This window comes from Anolis sagrei, chromosome 2 (assembly GCF_037176765.1).
Source record: "Anolis sagrei isolate rAnoSag1 chromosome 2, rAnoSag1.mat, whole genome shotgun sequence".
Taxonomy (NCBI): domain Eukaryota; kingdom Metazoa; phylum Chordata; class Lepidosauria; order Squamata; family Dactyloidae; genus Anolis; species Anolis sagrei.
Window position 1 is genome coordinate 282,109,327 of NC_090022.1, and position 16,131 is coordinate 282,125,457.

The 16,131-nt window shown below is 42.9% G+C and overlaps 1 protein-coding gene across 1 annotated transcript in view; it reads right to left on the reverse strand.

The window, feature by feature from the left end:
• The window catches only part of SEC11C (SEC11 homolog C, signal peptidase complex subunit), a 32,260-nt gene extending 26,911 nt beyond the window's left edge, over positions 1 to 5,349 (reverse strand). Inside the window, exons 1-2 of the mRNA XM_060761344.2 lie at positions 5,142 to 5,349; positions 88 to 147 (exon numbers count right to left, since the gene is read on the reverse strand). Of these exons, the coding sequence (XP_060617327.1) occupies positions 88 to 129 (42 nt within the window). The 5' untranslated portion in view covers positions 130 to 147; positions 5,142 to 5,349. The remainder of the gene's footprint in view (positions 1 to 87; positions 148 to 5,141) is intronic.
• Positions 5,350 to 16,131: the final 10,782 nt, after the last annotated feature.

Sequence of the window (16,131 nt, forward strand, 5' to 3'; positions counted from 1 at the left end):
TTAACATCTTTGATCATCTAGATTATATGGCAGTGTGGAAGGGGCTACAAACAGGCAGTGAAGCCAAGATGCATGCTTTTCTTTTACCTGGCGCTTGTTCATTCGCCGCAGGTCTCCAAATATATCCATGGCTGGAGCTTTCTGAGGCTGAAAATGACAAAAAAAGAGAAATCATTATTATTGTTACAATTATTATAATTATATTTAAAGTGTAAAGGAGTTCCAGGATTAAATTTATCTAGAAAAAAGGGGGACAGAATATTATTAGTAGTAATAGTAGTATACAGAGGAATAGGAGTTCCAGGATTAAAATATTTATAGACTAGGAAAGACAGAAAAAATATTATTATTATTATTAGTAGTAGTAGTAGTAGTAGTAGTAGTAGTACTCCACAGAGTAATAGTAGTTCCAGGATTAAAATATCAAAGCTAGAAAAGACAGAAAAAAGAATTATTATTATTATTATAAAATAATAATAGTAGATAATTAATATTAGATAATAGTAGATAATATTATGTAATACAATATAATAGTAATAATACAAACTGTGCCATCAGTTGGGAGCCCTCCCTTCAGCACCAACTGCTGCTCTGGGACCAAAGTGAAGAGAGAGCCCAGGAAGACAGTTCCACCTTGTCTCCTGTGTCATCAGTTGGGAGCCCCTTCCCCCAGTACCTACTGCTGCTCTGGGACCAGAGTAAAGAGAGGGCCCAGGAAGACAGTTCCACCTTGTCTCCTGTGTCATCAGTTGGGAGCCCCTCCCTTCAGCACCAACTCCTGCTCTGGGACCAGAGTGAAGAGAGGGCCCAGGAAGACACCTCACTACCTCTGAGGATGCTTGCCATAGATGCAGGCGAAACGTCAGGAGAAAATGCCTCTAGAAAATGCCATATAGCCCGGAAAAACCTACAGCAACCCAGTTCCACCTTGTCTCCTGTGTCATCACTTGGGAGCCCCTCCCCTAGCACCAACTGCTGCTCTGGGACCAGAGTGAAGAGAGGGGCCAGGAAGACAGTTCCACCTTGTCTCCTGCACTGTGCTAATAATATAATATATTGTATATACATATAATATTGATAATATTATAATGTAATACAATATAATAACAATACAATATTATAATTATCTATTTTATATTACATGTAATATTACTAAGAATATTACAGTATAATGGTATAGTACAATATAGTAATATATAATGCTAATATTGTGCTATGGGAATAATATAATATATTGTATTTACATATTACTTGTAAGCTGCTGAGTCCCCTTCTGGGTGAGAAGAGCAGGATATAAATGTAAATAAATACATAAATAAATAAATAATATATTACATGTACTATTACTAATCATATTCAAGTACAGGTATAGTACAATATACTAATATATAATACTGATATTACGCTATGTTTTATTTATCGTGCTATCAGCAACCAGACCATTGTATTAATTTCTAACCGAACAAAACAAACAAATAATTAAAAAAAACCCACAAATTTTGCAAACTTGGTAGTTGATTAAATGTCCTTTGACCAGTATCTGGCCACTTGGAGCGCCTCTGGTATTGCCACAAGAAGGTCCTCCATTGTGTTGTGCATGTGGCAGGGCTCAGGTTGCATTGCAGCAGGTGGTCTATGGTTTGCTCTTCTCCACACTCGCATGTCGTGGATTCAACTTTGTAGCCCCATTTCTTAAGATTGGCTCTGCATCTTGTGGTGCCAAAGCGCAGTCTGTTCAGCGCCTTCCAAATCGCCCAGTCTTCTGTGTGCCCAGGAGGGAGACTCTCATCTGGTATCACCCACGGATTGAGGTGCTGGGTTTGAGCCTGCCACTTTTGAACTCTCGCTTGCTGAGGTGTTCCAGCGAGTGTCTCTGCAGATCTTAGAAAACTATTTCTTGATTTAAGTCGTTGACGTGCTGGCTGATACTCAAACAGGGGATGAGCTGGGGATGTCACTGCCTTGGTCCTTTCACTATTGGCCGCTACTTCCCAGCGGATGTCAGGTGGTGCAACACCGGCTAAGCAATGTAATTTCTCCAGTGGTGTAGGGCGCAGACACCCTGTGATAATGCGGCATGTCTCATTCAGAGCCACATCCACTTTTTTAGTGTGGTGAGATGTGTTCCACACTGGGCATGCATACTCAGCAGCAGAGTAGCATGTGCTATGTTAATAATAGAATATATTGTATGTACATATAACTTATAAGCCGCTGAGTCCCCTTCTGGGTGAGAAGGGCAGGATATAAATGTTGTAAGCAAATACATAAATAAATAATATATTGCATGTACTATTACTAATCATATTGCAATACACTGGTATAGTACAATATTGTTGTTGTTCATTCGTTCAGTGGTCTCCGACTCTTCGTGACCTCATGGACCAGCCCACACCAGAGCTCCCTGTCGGCCGTCACCACGCCCAGCTCCTTCAAGGTCAGTCCAGTCACTTCAAGGATGCCATCCATCCACCTTGCCCTTGGTAGGCCCCTCTTCCTTTTGCCTTCCACTTTCCCCAGCATAATTGTCTTCTCTAGGCTTTGCTGTCTCCTCATGATGTGGCCAAAGTACTTCAACTTTGTCTCTAGTATCCTTCCCTCCAATGAGGAGTTGGGCTTTATTTCCTGGAGGATGGACTGGTTGGATCTTCTCACAGTCCAAGGCACTCTCAGGACTTTCCTCCAACACCACAGTTCAAAAGCATCAATCTTCCTTCGCTCAGCCTTCCCTAAGGTCCAGCTCTCACATCTGTAGGTTACTACAGGGAATAGCATGGCTTTGACTAGGCGGATCTTTGTTGCCAGTCTGATGTCTCTATTCTTTACTATTTTATCGAGACTGGACATTGCTCTCCTCCCAAGAAGTAAGTGTCTTCTGATTTCCTGGCTACACTCTGCATCTGCAGTAATCTTTGCACCTAGAAATACAAAGTCTGTCATAGCCTCCACATTTTTTCCCTCTATTTCCCAGTTGTCAATCATTCTTGTTGCCATAATCTTGGCTTTTTTGACGTTTAGCTGCAGCCCAGCTTTTGCGCTTTCTTCTTTCACCTTGATTAGAAGACTCCTCAGCTCCTCCTCGCTTTCGGCCATCAGAGTGATGTCATCTGCATATCTGAGGTTAATGTTTCTTCCACCAATTTTCACCCCAGCTTTGCATTCCTCAAGCCCCGCACATCGCATGATGTGTTCTGCATACAAGTTAAAAAGGTTGGGTGAGAGTATGCAGCCTTGCCGGACGCCTTTCCCAATCTTGAACCAGTCTGTTGTTCCGTGGTCAGTTCTGACTGTTGCTACTTGGTCCTTGTACAGATTCCTCAGGAGAGAGACAAGGTGGCTTGGGATGCCCATCCCACCAAGAACTTGCCACAATTTATTATGATCCACACAGTCAAAGGCTTTAGAATAGTCAATGAAGCAGAAGTAGATGTTTTTCTGAAACTCCCTGCCTTTCTCCATTATCCAGCGGATATTGGCAATCTGGTATCTCGTTCCTCTGCCTTTTCTAAACCCAGCTTGAACATCTGGCAACTCTCGCTCCATGTATTGTTGGAGTCTTCCTTGCAGGATCTTGAGCATTACCTTACTGGCATGAGAAATAAGGGTCACTGTACGGAAGTTGAAGCAGTCTTTCGCATTTCCCTTTTTTGGTATGGGGATATAAGTTGATTTTTTCCAGTCTGATGGCCATTCTTGTGTTTTCCATATTTGCTGGCATATGGCATGTATCACCTTGACAGCATCATCTTTTAAGATTTTAAACAGTTCAACTGGGATCCCGTCATCTCCTGCTGCCTTGTTGTTAGCAATGCTTCTTAAGGCCCATTCAACCTCACTCCTCAGGATGTCTGGTTCTAATTCATTCACCACGCCGTCAAAACTATCCTGGGTATTATTATCATTCCTATACAGATCTTCTGTATAGTCTCGCCACCTTCTCTTGATCTCTTCAGCTTTTGTTAGGTCCCTGCCATCTTTGTTTCTTATCATACCAATGTTTGCCTGAAATTTACCTCCAATGTTTCTAATTTTCTGGAAGAGGTCTCTTGTCCTGCCTATTCTGTTGTCTTCTTCCTCTTCCATGCATTGCTTATTTAAAAATAGTTCCTTATATAGAGAGACAAGGTGGCTTGGTATGACCATCCCACCAAGAACTTGCCACAATTTATTATGATCCACACAGTTAAAGGCTTTAGAATAGTCAGTGAAGCAGAAATAGATGTTTTTCTGAAACTCCCTGCCTTTCTCCATTATCCAGCGGATATTGGCAATCTGGTCTCTTGTTCCTCTGCGAGAGGAACGAGACACCAAAATATAGTAATAGTACAATATTATAATTATCTATTTTATATTACATTTAATATTACTAAGAATATTACAGTATAATGATATAGTACAATATAGTAATATATAATACTAATATTGTGCTATGGGAATAATATAATATATTGTATTTACATATTACTTGTAAGCCGCTCTGAGTCCCCTTCGGGGTGAGAAGGGCATATAAATGTTGTAAATACATATATAATATATTACATGTACCATTACTAATCATATTGGAGTACAGGTATAGTACAATATACTAATATATAATACTGATATTGTGCTATGCGAATAATATATTATATGTACATATAACTTATAAGCCGCTGAGTCCCCTTCCGGGTGAGAAGAGCAGGATATAAATGTTGTAAATAAATGCATAAATAAATAATATATTGCATATACTATTACTAATCATATTGCAGTACACTGGTATAGTATAATACACTAATATATAATATTAATATTGTGCTATGTTAATAATATAATATATTGCTTGTAAGCTGCTGAGTCCCCATCAGGGTGAGAAGGGCAGGATATAAATGTTGTAAATAAATACATAAATAAATAATTAAACAGTAGTACATAGAGTAGTAAGGAGTTCCAGGATTAAAATATCTAGGATAGGAAAGAGAGCAATTAATACACATATTTATTATTAGTAGTATTATCATCATTATACCATGATTTCTGTCTTAATACAACATAATTAAATACTGAATTATTGAAAACCCTGCAAATCCCATCCTAAGCCTAAACCAGTGAAACTGAGCAACTGCAGCACCCATTATCCACCACAATTAAAGCATTGATACCTTTCTTTCTACCAGCAATCAAGGATGAGGGGCATTTATGGCTTCAGGCCTCCCCCAGTCGCCAGCCCACTAGCCAGTGGGCTACTAAAAGCCTCTGGCCTCCACCGCAGTGCCTCCCTTCCTGCTCCCAAACACCATCCACACTCCCCAGGGCTGCCTGCCCAGGTGGGACAGAGAAAGACACGCATCTTAACCTAGGCCTCTGGGAAATGTAGTCCTGATACTCCCCTCGCGTAATAAGCCAAGCATTGCGCTCAAGTCGCAGGAAACTACATTACCCACAATGCCTTTCGCAGAACCGTTGGCCCATTGCCGTTTTGCGCTTGGGTGGCTACGCACTGCCTGAAGCATTTCTCTTTCTCAATGAAGGAAATCGATACCGATAAGGGAGAGAGGCGCGGCTTTTAAAAATAAAAAGAATTATGACAGAACTAGGACAAAAAGGTATATATGGGTTCATGGGAAATACATTCACAGACGTGAGCCTGGCATTGCGCGGGGCAGCTAAAGGTTTGAGTGGCTCAGCCAAGCCGTGTACCTTCTTCATTGGCGATGCGGTGAGAAGGGGCGGGGCTTAGTCGAGATTGGCACGGCGGCGAGGGGGCGTGGCAAGGAGACTCGAAGGGGGCGGGGCCAAACAAGGGGGCGGGGCCAGAGCAGAAGGAATTGGGATTTGGCGGGATTGTGCTGTGTGTTCTATTCTAGCCTGTCCCTTTATGGCAATGCTTCTCAACCTTCCTAATGCAGTGGTTCTGCATCACCTTAATACAGTTCCTCATGTTGTGGTGACCCCCAACCATTACATTATTTTTGTTGCTACTTCATAACTCTAATCTTGCTCCTGTTATGAATTGTCATGTAAATATCTGATATGCAGAATGCATTTTCATTCACTTCACCAAATTTGGCACAAATAGGCCCAAATTTGAATATTGGTGGGGTTGCAGGTAATTTGGGAGTTGTACTTGCTGGGAATTGTAGTTCACCTACAATCAAAGAGCAGGTTGTTGTAGGTTTTTTCAGGCTATATGGCCATGTTCTAGAGGCATTTTCTCCTGATGTTTCGCCTGCATCCATGGCAAGCATCCTCAGAGGTAGTGAGGTCTGTTGGAACTAGGAAAAAGGGTTTATATATCTGTGGAATGACCAGAGTGGGCAAAGGACTCTTGTCTGTTGGAGCTAGGCGTGAATGCTTCAACTGACCACCTTGATTAGCATTTGATGGCCTGGCAGTTGTTTGGTGTGGCTTGTTAGTGCCTGGCAGGCCTGTAGCGAGGGGGGGGGGTTAGGGGTTCAACCCTCCCCCCCCGAAAGGTTTATTCATGAATTTTAACTGGTTAACCAAATCCCCATGCAAAGTCTATGAGATGCAAAAAATTAAGAGTCCTTCCAGAACTGCAAGCACTATCTCAAGCAAATATTGACAATTTATTCACACTGTCATTACTTGCAGCAATAGCTGATGTAGTGAAGCAACCAAGTTGAGGGTGTGTGTGTTGAATGCTCTCATTAAGGAGGCCAGGCTTGGTGGAGGTGGTTGACAAGGGCGGAGCTGCAGGCTATTGAAGGATGCTCTGCCCCCTGCTATGCTCTTTGCTTCAGCGTGAGCTAGGAGGCAGGTTTCAACACACACACCCCCGCGAAATTTTCAACACCCCCCCCCTTGAAAATTTCAACCCCTCCCGAATTTTTTTTCTGGCTACGGCCCTGGTGCCTGGGGCAGTCTTTTGTTGAGAGGTGATTAGATGTGCCTGATTGTTTTCCCTCTGTTGTTTTGCTGTTGTAATTTTAGAGTTTTTTTTAATACTGGTAGCCAGATTTTGTTCATTTTCATGGCTTCCTCCTTTCTGTTGAAATTGTCCACATGTTTGTGTATTTCAATGGCTTCTCTGTGTAGTCTGACATTGTGGTTGTGAGAGTGGTCCAGCATTTCTGTGTTCTCAAATAATATGCTGTGTCCAAGTTGGTTCATGAGGTGCTCTGCTATGGCTGACTTCTCTGGTTAGTAGTCTGCAGTGCCTTTCATGTTCCTTGATTCGTGTCTGTGCAATGCTGCGTTTGGTGGTCCCTATGTAGACTTGTCCACAGCTGCATGGTATACGGTAGACTCCTGCAGAGGTGAGAGGATCCCTCTTGTCCTTTGCTGAACGTAGCATTTGTTGGATTTTCTTGGTGGGTCTGTAGATAGTTTGCATGTTGTGTTTCCTCATCAGCTTCCCTATGCAGTCAGTGGTTCCCTTGATGTATGGCAGGAACACTTTTCCTCTGGGTGGATCTTTGTCTTGACTCTCATGACTTGTTCTTGGTCTTGCAGCTCTTCTGATGTCTGAGGTGGCCTGTAGGGCCCAGTTTAGGTGGTTCAAAGGGCATTCTGAACTCCACCAGCAATGGAATTGAACCAGACTTGGCACACAGAACTCCCATGACCAACAGAAAATTCTGGGTATAAACCTTGAGTTTTGGAGTTGTAGTTCACCAACATCCAGAGAGCACTGTGGACTCAAACAATGATGAATCTGGATTAAACTTGGCATGAATACTCAGTATGCCCAAATGTTAACACTAGTGGAGTATGGGGAGAAAAGACGACATTTGGGAGTTGTAGTTGCAGTGATTTAGAGTTTGACTACCAGCAAAGAGCATTCTGAACCCCACCAATGAAAGAAATGGGCCAAACTTTCCACACAGAACCACGTTTGGTCCAGATACATAGTTGTTTGGGTTCACAATGCTCTCCAGATGTAGTTAAACTACATATCCCTTAAATCACTGCCAATTGCTTCCAAACCCCTCCAGTATTTTTTATTTGACATGGGAATTCTGTGTGGAGATCTCAGTGGTCTATGGAAGTCGGAGCTGAATTGGTTGAATGTACTGCAAATCCCATCATTTGTTTTCCATACTTCCCCAAACTTATTTTTTCTTATTAATCATGATGCTTTAATTATGCTGAATTTGTAACAATGAAAACACATCCTGCACATCAGATATTTACATTACAATTCACAACAGTAGCAAAATTACAGTTATAAAGGAGCAACGAAAATAATTTTATGGTTGGGGGTCACCACAACATGAGGAACCATATTTAGGGGTCACGGTGTTAGAAAGGTTGAGAACCACTGTCATAGGCTATCAGTGAGGACACATTTCCAGATGGAAGATGGTCCCAACAAGAGTTGGCTTGATGCTCCTTATTCCTTTGGACATGTTTCTCCCTTTCGCCCTTCATTTGTGCCTGTTTGAATTCCAGAGCACTACTGGTCACAGCCGACCTCTAGTTAGAGTGCTCAAGAGCCAGGGCTTCCCAGTTCTCAGTGTCTATGCCACAGTTTTTAAGGTTAGCTTTAAGCCCATCTTTCAATCTCTTTTCCTGTCCTCCAACATTCCATTTTCTGTTCTTGAGTTGAGAGTAGAGTAACTGCTTTGGGAGACAGTGATCAGGCATTCGGACAACACGGCCAGTCGAGCAGAGTTGAAGGTGTAGGATCATCACTTCAGTGATGATCCTCTTTGCTTCTTCCAGCATTCTGACATTTGTCTACTAGGCCTGGGCGGTTTCGTTCGTTAATTTTGTAATTCGTTAAATATTCGTTAATTTTAGCAATTACAAAACGATTACAAAACTTATTTTTAAACCCGGAAGTGTTTTTAAATATCGAAACAGCATGCGCCAAATATTTTTGTATTTCCGTCCATTTCGGAAATACGTAAGATGGCTACTGGCTAGATGCTTGCTGGGAGCTCCGGGAGCCAATCAAGTAAGCCGTTGCAGAACACTTTATTTTGCCAGGGGCGCCGAGAGCGAGGGACGCGGGAAGCTATCAGAGGCCAGAGGGACCCTGCTGCTGGTGGTATCGTCGAAGCCTGCTGCTCCTCCTCCTCCCATCCTCCTCCTTCTCCGCCTCCAGCAGCAGCAGCAGCAGGGTCCCTCTTCCTCCCCGCCCCCACCGAGCGGCGCAGCCTGCTTCTCTTGCCCTGGCTGCTCTTACCCCGCCCCTGTGGATGGCCCTTCCACTGCCGGCACGCCCTGTCACTCCAGGCTTGACAGGGAGCCAGGGGCGGGGACAGCTCAGCTGGCCACCACCCCGCCAGTCTCCCTGGTCATGGGGCCTTCCGTTCCTCCCCCCCCCCCAATCCTCCGACTCTTTCTATTCCTCCTCCTCCTCCTCAGGCCGCGCCGCTCGGAGATGCCGAGGGCGAGGGGGGAGGAAGAGGAGGAGGAGCGGCAGGCCCGGTTATCAGGGAGACTGGTGGGGTGGTGGCCAGCTGAGCTGTCCCTGCCCCCGGCTCCATCTCAAGCTTGGAGTGACTGGGCAGCGGCAGCAGGAAGGGGCATCCATGGGGGCGGGGCAAGAGCAGCCGGGGCGACCTCTCCCGCCGACCTCCTCCTCACTCCACTCCCAGCCACCCACTCGCCGTGAGTATATGGCAGTGCAGAGGGAGGTTTAGGGCAATCTGCACTGCACAACTACATGATCCAGAATACCAATGGCAGGGGGATGTACAAAAACAAAAAAAACCCCCAGAGTTGATTGGATTATCACAGGGCCCTTCCAGGCAGAACTTATATCCCAGGATCTGATCCCAGGTGTTCAGTTTATCCCAGATTAAAAATTAATAATTAAATTAAAAAAATATTGAAAAAATATTGAAAAAAAGGGCGCCATCTTTACAAAATGTTTTGTAAATATTAACGAAATTTCGTAAATACCGAACTTTTTTAAGGGAAAATTTTGTAATTATTTTAAATATCGAAACAAAAACAAAAAAACCCCAAATACAAATCGATTTTAGAAACAAATTTTTCCGTTGTTACCCAGGCCTATTGTCTACCTGTCTTTCCAAGAGATCTGCAGGATTCTTTGGAGGAAATACTGATGGAATTCTTCCAGAAGTTGAGAGTGACGTTAGTAGATGGTCCACGTTTTGCAGGCATATAACAGGGTTTGGAGAACAATAGCTTTATAAACAAGCATCTTGGCTTCCCTACAAATGCCCCGATTCTCAAACACTCTCTGCTTCATTCAGAAATGTTGAGACGGTGTTGTATTTCAGTGTCAATGTTGACTTCTGTGAAGAGGTGGCTGTCAAGATAGTGGAAATTTATTTATTTATTTATTTACTGCGCTTATATACCGCAATTCTCAGCCCAGGGGCGACTCATTGCGATGTACAACATAGAAAAACAAGTGCAAAATACAAGACATAGTGTAAAAATAATCCACAATTCATCATTATCAAAAACATCCTAATCAAAAACATCAACATTACTACAAAAGCCATTCCGTGTCGTCTCATCGTCAAACCCACAATCCGATATCATTTCCGTTGTTCCATTCCTATGGTCAATTTATCAATCATTGCACTTCTTGTTCAAATGCCTTCTTAAACAGCCAGGTCTTTAATTTCCTGCGGAATATCAACAGGGAGGGAGCTAGCCTGATGTCCACAGGAAGGGTGTTCCACAGCCGAGGCGCCACCACCGAGAAGGCCCTATCTCAACATCTTTGAACGTTACACCATTAAGATGTATTTCTGGCATTGCAGAGGGATAGGTTGGTGCCTACTGAAAGAGCACTTTGGTTTTCCCGATGTTCAAGCTTTTCGCATATTTCTGCAAAGGAGTTTAAAGTGGCTTGTAGGTCTTCCTCTGAAGGTAGAAGGCAATAGGAAAAGAGGAACATTCTGTCTCAAATGAGAAGCCATGGCACTGAGTTGGCAAGACCTGAGCAAGGCTCTTGAAATCAGAGTGATTCAGAAGACTTTCAAAATCAGAGTGATTCAGAAGGCTCTCATTCCTAGAACTGCCATAACTCAAAATCAATTTGATGGCAGTTAACAGTTTATCACCCTGAACAGCCCTTTTAAATTTCAGACAAAAACCAAGACTGGGTTCATCACATAACTGATGTTAGTGCAACCAGGGCACATTTGATTAATAAGGGTGTCTCCTCTTAATTCTGTCCACCCAGAAGGCTGCTTGTAAAGGTGAAACTAGGCTAAGGTGGCCCAGAAGGACTGATGGATCCCATGGCTGTAGATCAGTTGATCAGCACAGGGCAGTTCCCAGGTTTAGCAGCTGGCATCTCCAGGGTGGGTCAGAAAATAATCTTGTTTGAAGTGCATCTACACTGCAGAGTTAATACAGTTTGATACTACTTTAATTGCAATGACACAATGGTATGGAATCATAGGAGGTGAAGTTTTACAAGTACCACACTCATTATGGTCTAGTGTTGAACTAGTCATACATCTGTCAAGTAGGAAAATAAGGGACCACCTTGTGTGGGAGGCTAAATTTAACTAATTTATGAGGCCATAAAGAAAGAAGACTCCGGGGAATGTGGAATGCGGAAGAACTTCATCGGTGTCGTTGATGGACGATGAAAAGCAGCAGCTCCCCTGGCGGCCAGAAAAAAGTTAAATAGCCTTGGTGTATTTGTGTGTTAAATGTTGTTTGTCAAACTGGCATTGAATGTTTGCCATATATGTGTTGACTGTAATCCGCCCTGAGTCCCCTGCGGGGTGAGAAGGGCGGAATATAAGAACTGTAAATAAATAATAAATAAAAATACTGCAATCTCTCCGCTAATGGCTATTTCCATACTCTGCCACACTCTTTTCTTGCCAAAGAAGGCCTACTTGGCCCTTTCTTTAGTCACTTCCTGCTAATAAGAAAAGACAAGCTTTTGGCTCATAAACGGACCAGTAAATATGTGGAAATATGTTTCAATCAGATGCTTTTGTAGCATTTATTTTGTTTTCTTTTATGTCATGTTGTTGTATTGTGTTACTGCTGTTAGCTGCCTTGAGTGCCATATGTGGGAGAGGTAATATACAAATGAGTCAACGCGGTATAGTGGTTTGAGTGTTGATCAGGACTATGGAAAGCAGGGTTTGAATCAGCCATGTAAACCCTCTGTGTGAACCCGAACAAGTTATGATTTCTCAGCCTCAGAGGAATGCGAAGGCAAAAACCCCTCTGAACAAATTTTGCCAAGAAAAATCCCTGTGATACATTCGCCTTAGAATCACTGTTCTGCCCCCATGCTATCTAACTGCTTGGAAGGTGAACTAGTTGTGCAGGAAACAAATGGAGAACACTTAGACAAACAGTCAACAAGAATTTAACCCCTTTCTCTTCCCAGGTCTAGACTGACCCCCCTCCCCACCCCACACAAAACTGTACATGAAACTAAAAAGGGCTGAAATAGGGGTAAACAGTGAGAGTCTTTACAGAGTCATGACAATCACCATACGTTGGAAACAACTAGTTGGCACACAACAACAGCAATTATACAAATTTAAATAAGAGAGCATATAATAAAGAGGTTTAGCACTCTAACTCTCTATCATCACATTTGCTTTCTTCTATGATGTTAGACATTCCCAGCTTTTAAAATGCATTTTAGCCCACATTTTGAGCAGCAGCAGGTACTATAGTGTACTATGACAATACTGAAAAATGTTTTGTAAATTCGCTGATAGGATGGGCTAACGATTCTAGGTCCTTGATAGTTTTAACAAAAAATGAATAAAATATGGGGGGAAACACACCTTAAAATGTTAATGGAAGATTTTAAAAACATTCTCAAAGTTTGTCAAAAGTTTAACTCGTGTAACTGGAAACAAATCTTAACATACCAGATGAACTGAATATAAGACCAGAAAAAATGAAATATAAAGAGAAAAACATGAGTAAGATAGGCTGAACATCTGGGTACCTGGATGCCTATATCTGTATTAGAGAAACCCCTTTGTGTAAATAACATTCTTAGCTTTTGTTAGCTCTGAATTTAATTAGTTGTTGTTTTCCCCATTTGTAGATTCATCATCAGGGGCTCGAACCAGAACAGAGGAATAGATGCGTATACAGATATAGAGCCTGCAGCCGTCTTGCTTCGCTCCAGTCCTTGTAGACTTCTAGATGTTATTGCTACCCATATATCAAATGAAACAAGCCCTGTTTTGTCTCAAGGCTGTTTGCCTTCCTGAGAGCCATTCACTTTGGAATAGCTCGGAGCTTCAGTCAGAGCTGAAGAATGCTGGTTAACAGACAGAGCTATACAAACAATGTTTATTACATTTTGGCACCTCTGCAGAAGAAGAAACAAGATTGATACTTGTCCTGAAAAGCTTTCCTGAAGGAACATCCTGAGCAAACTCTTTTTTCGCCCATCCTTCCAGCTGTTTGTAGAAAATCATAAATCACAATCCAGAATGCAAAAACTTCCTACTGATTGCTATTAGAAGGATTCTTAATAAAAACTCTGCTAAACTGTGCAGTCTAACCCATGGAAGCTATTCAAGCTGTCCAAAATAAAACTATCTGTGACCTACAAAACCAGCAGGTAGCTTTCCTCCTCAATTGTTTTCCTCAGACCTTCCAATAACCCAACAACCTCTTTCAAGCATATAAGTAAAGGCTAAGGTTTTCCTCTGATATTAAGTCTAGTCGTGTCGGACTCTGGGGAGTGGTGCTCATCTCCATTTCTAAGACGAAGAGCCGGCGTTGTCCGTAGAGACCTCCAAGGTCATGTGGCCAGAATGACTGCATGGAGTGCCGTTACCTTCCCACAGAAGCGGTACCTATTGATCTGCTCACATTTGCATGTTTTTGAACTGTTAGTGTGCTGTCGCACGCTGGGCCTGTGCATTAGACTGTACACAGGACATAAATTCTCTGTGCCCAACGGGACGCCGGGGCTGCCTCAGAATAAAGGCCCTTAGATTCCCCCAAACAGAGTCTTTAGAATGCTTAAAGTAAGTCCAACAAAGTTCTTTTATTAAGGAACAAACAGGTACTTTAACGGTTTTCTTTACAGTCTATAGGCTCTTTCAATCTTGTCCACTAGGAACAGGCACTGTCTTCTTAACTGTAACTAACTGATGGGGAAATCCTACCTTCTAATCCGGGCAGTCTGTACTTGCCTCTGTTGACGTTGAGCCCCTGCACCCGGTACCAACTGCGTCTGGCTTCCGCGAGTGACCCTTGCCTCAACAGAGCTTTGTAGACCTCCAGGGAAAAAGAAGGAGTTCAGGTTGCTGTGATGACCGGCTGGAGTCCCTCAGCCAAGCTGTGGCTGTATGTCTCCTGGCCAAGCCGTAGGGCTGTATAACCCCAGCCAAGCTGTAGAGCTGTGTAACCCCGGCCAAGCTGTAAAAGACGAAGCTTTTCTACAAGAGCCACTTTGTTCTATGTCCTGTGCGCAAGGCTTCTCTGTGAGAACTGAACTCAAAAAGGCTCCTGTTCCCTCCAAAACTCAAAAAGGGGCGGGACCAGGGAACCTAACTATAACTGGCAGGTGGCTTACCCTATAAATGCAAATTATAACAGGAAACCCCCTGCTGCAAAATCCCAAGCATGGGATTGCACACAAACATTTAAACACAGCAAATAAATCTGGAGCTCCTGGAACAGCTGTTCCAGAACAGCTAGCTTGGCGGAAGCTGTGCCTAACAGTGGAGGCTCACCCCGCTCCCCGGATTCGAACTGCCAACCTTTCAGTCAGCAAGTTGAGTGTATATATGAATATATATTAATGTATATAATTTGTGGATGTGAATGTATATAATTTGAATGCATATAATTTGTGGATATCCATGGCTTCTTTAAAAAATTCAAATTAGTTTGGGGAGAAACTTTCAAAGAAAAAAAAAAGCATAATTAGTCCATCTTTCCCCCACAAGCTCATATGAAAGAAAAGGGGCATTTCAGTTTTCAACTACCATGCATAACTGAGGCTCTGTTCACACTACATAGTTACAGCACGTTGGTGGAGTTGTTGTGAAAATACTTGTGTATGAATTTCCAAAGCATTGGATTCCAAATGTGTAAGGCTACAACTACTTATGTTGGGCACTATAGTCCAGGACATCCAGAAGTCTGAGCTTCCTCCTTTGTATTTGGGTTCCTTCAGCTGCTTCAAAATAAATTCAAAATGCAGAGGTAGTTTTCATTGAATTCACCCAGCATGGATGTTGATGAAAATCAGGACCCCCAAAATGTAGTCCTAAACCTACGGCTCCATAGGGGCTTTGCAAGGGAGTCCACAATTACATTTTCCCAAATTTCCTGTAACTTCCGAATTAACTCACAAAAATTGCATAACCATGACATACACACCCCACACCTCAGGGAATTTCTCACCATTTAGTTTAAGGAAAAGCTCTAATCCCCTCACAATTACCTTGGAAGACTCATAATGGTATCAGGAAGAGCCAGGGTTATTTTCCAGATTTTATCTCACTTTATTCCTGGGAACATTTCCTCATCCCAATCGCCAGACCCTTGCTGGGGTCCCCGTTGAGGCTATACCAACAGCTCTTGGCCAGCTGAAACCCATTGTCCTGTTCCAGCCAGGCAGGAAAAGAGCCATTAAATCCCATAAAACACGTTCCTTTCCTCCCACACCCCTTCCCTGGGTAGTTCAAGAACAACCATTAGACTTCACATCATGAAATTACATTACCCACCACACCCAGAACCAATAAGCAACAGTGATGGACAACACTCCTCCACCTATCAAAGAGTGGATCCTAGCCAGCACCAACCTGGACAAATTAATGACCAATGTGGCAAAGTCTCTTTGTCAAAGTACTATAGATAAATCTGCTTGTTGACAATTGCGAGTATGTCAGTTTTTGGAGCACAAACTCTGGAGGCATCCACACTTGGCCAGGATGAAAAGCCTCTGTTCTTTCTCTTCTTCTCATCTGTGTCTTATTCGGTCTTTTGGGAGCTTGACGCGCAGGCTTCTGAACCTGCTGTTTTTGCAAAACTGAACTCACTTAACAGGGAAAAGTGGGATGGGATCTTGCTTTTCCCAATAGGTTCGTGTCAGATAGGAGTAGCTTGTTGTCCTTTCCCAGTAATTTTGGACAACTTAATCATACTCTCATGTTGCTTGGTCATATCTCGCAGTTTTCATCCATGAAATGTTGGCAGGTATGTGACACATCTCCTTCTTTTCCAAAAGTAATTTTT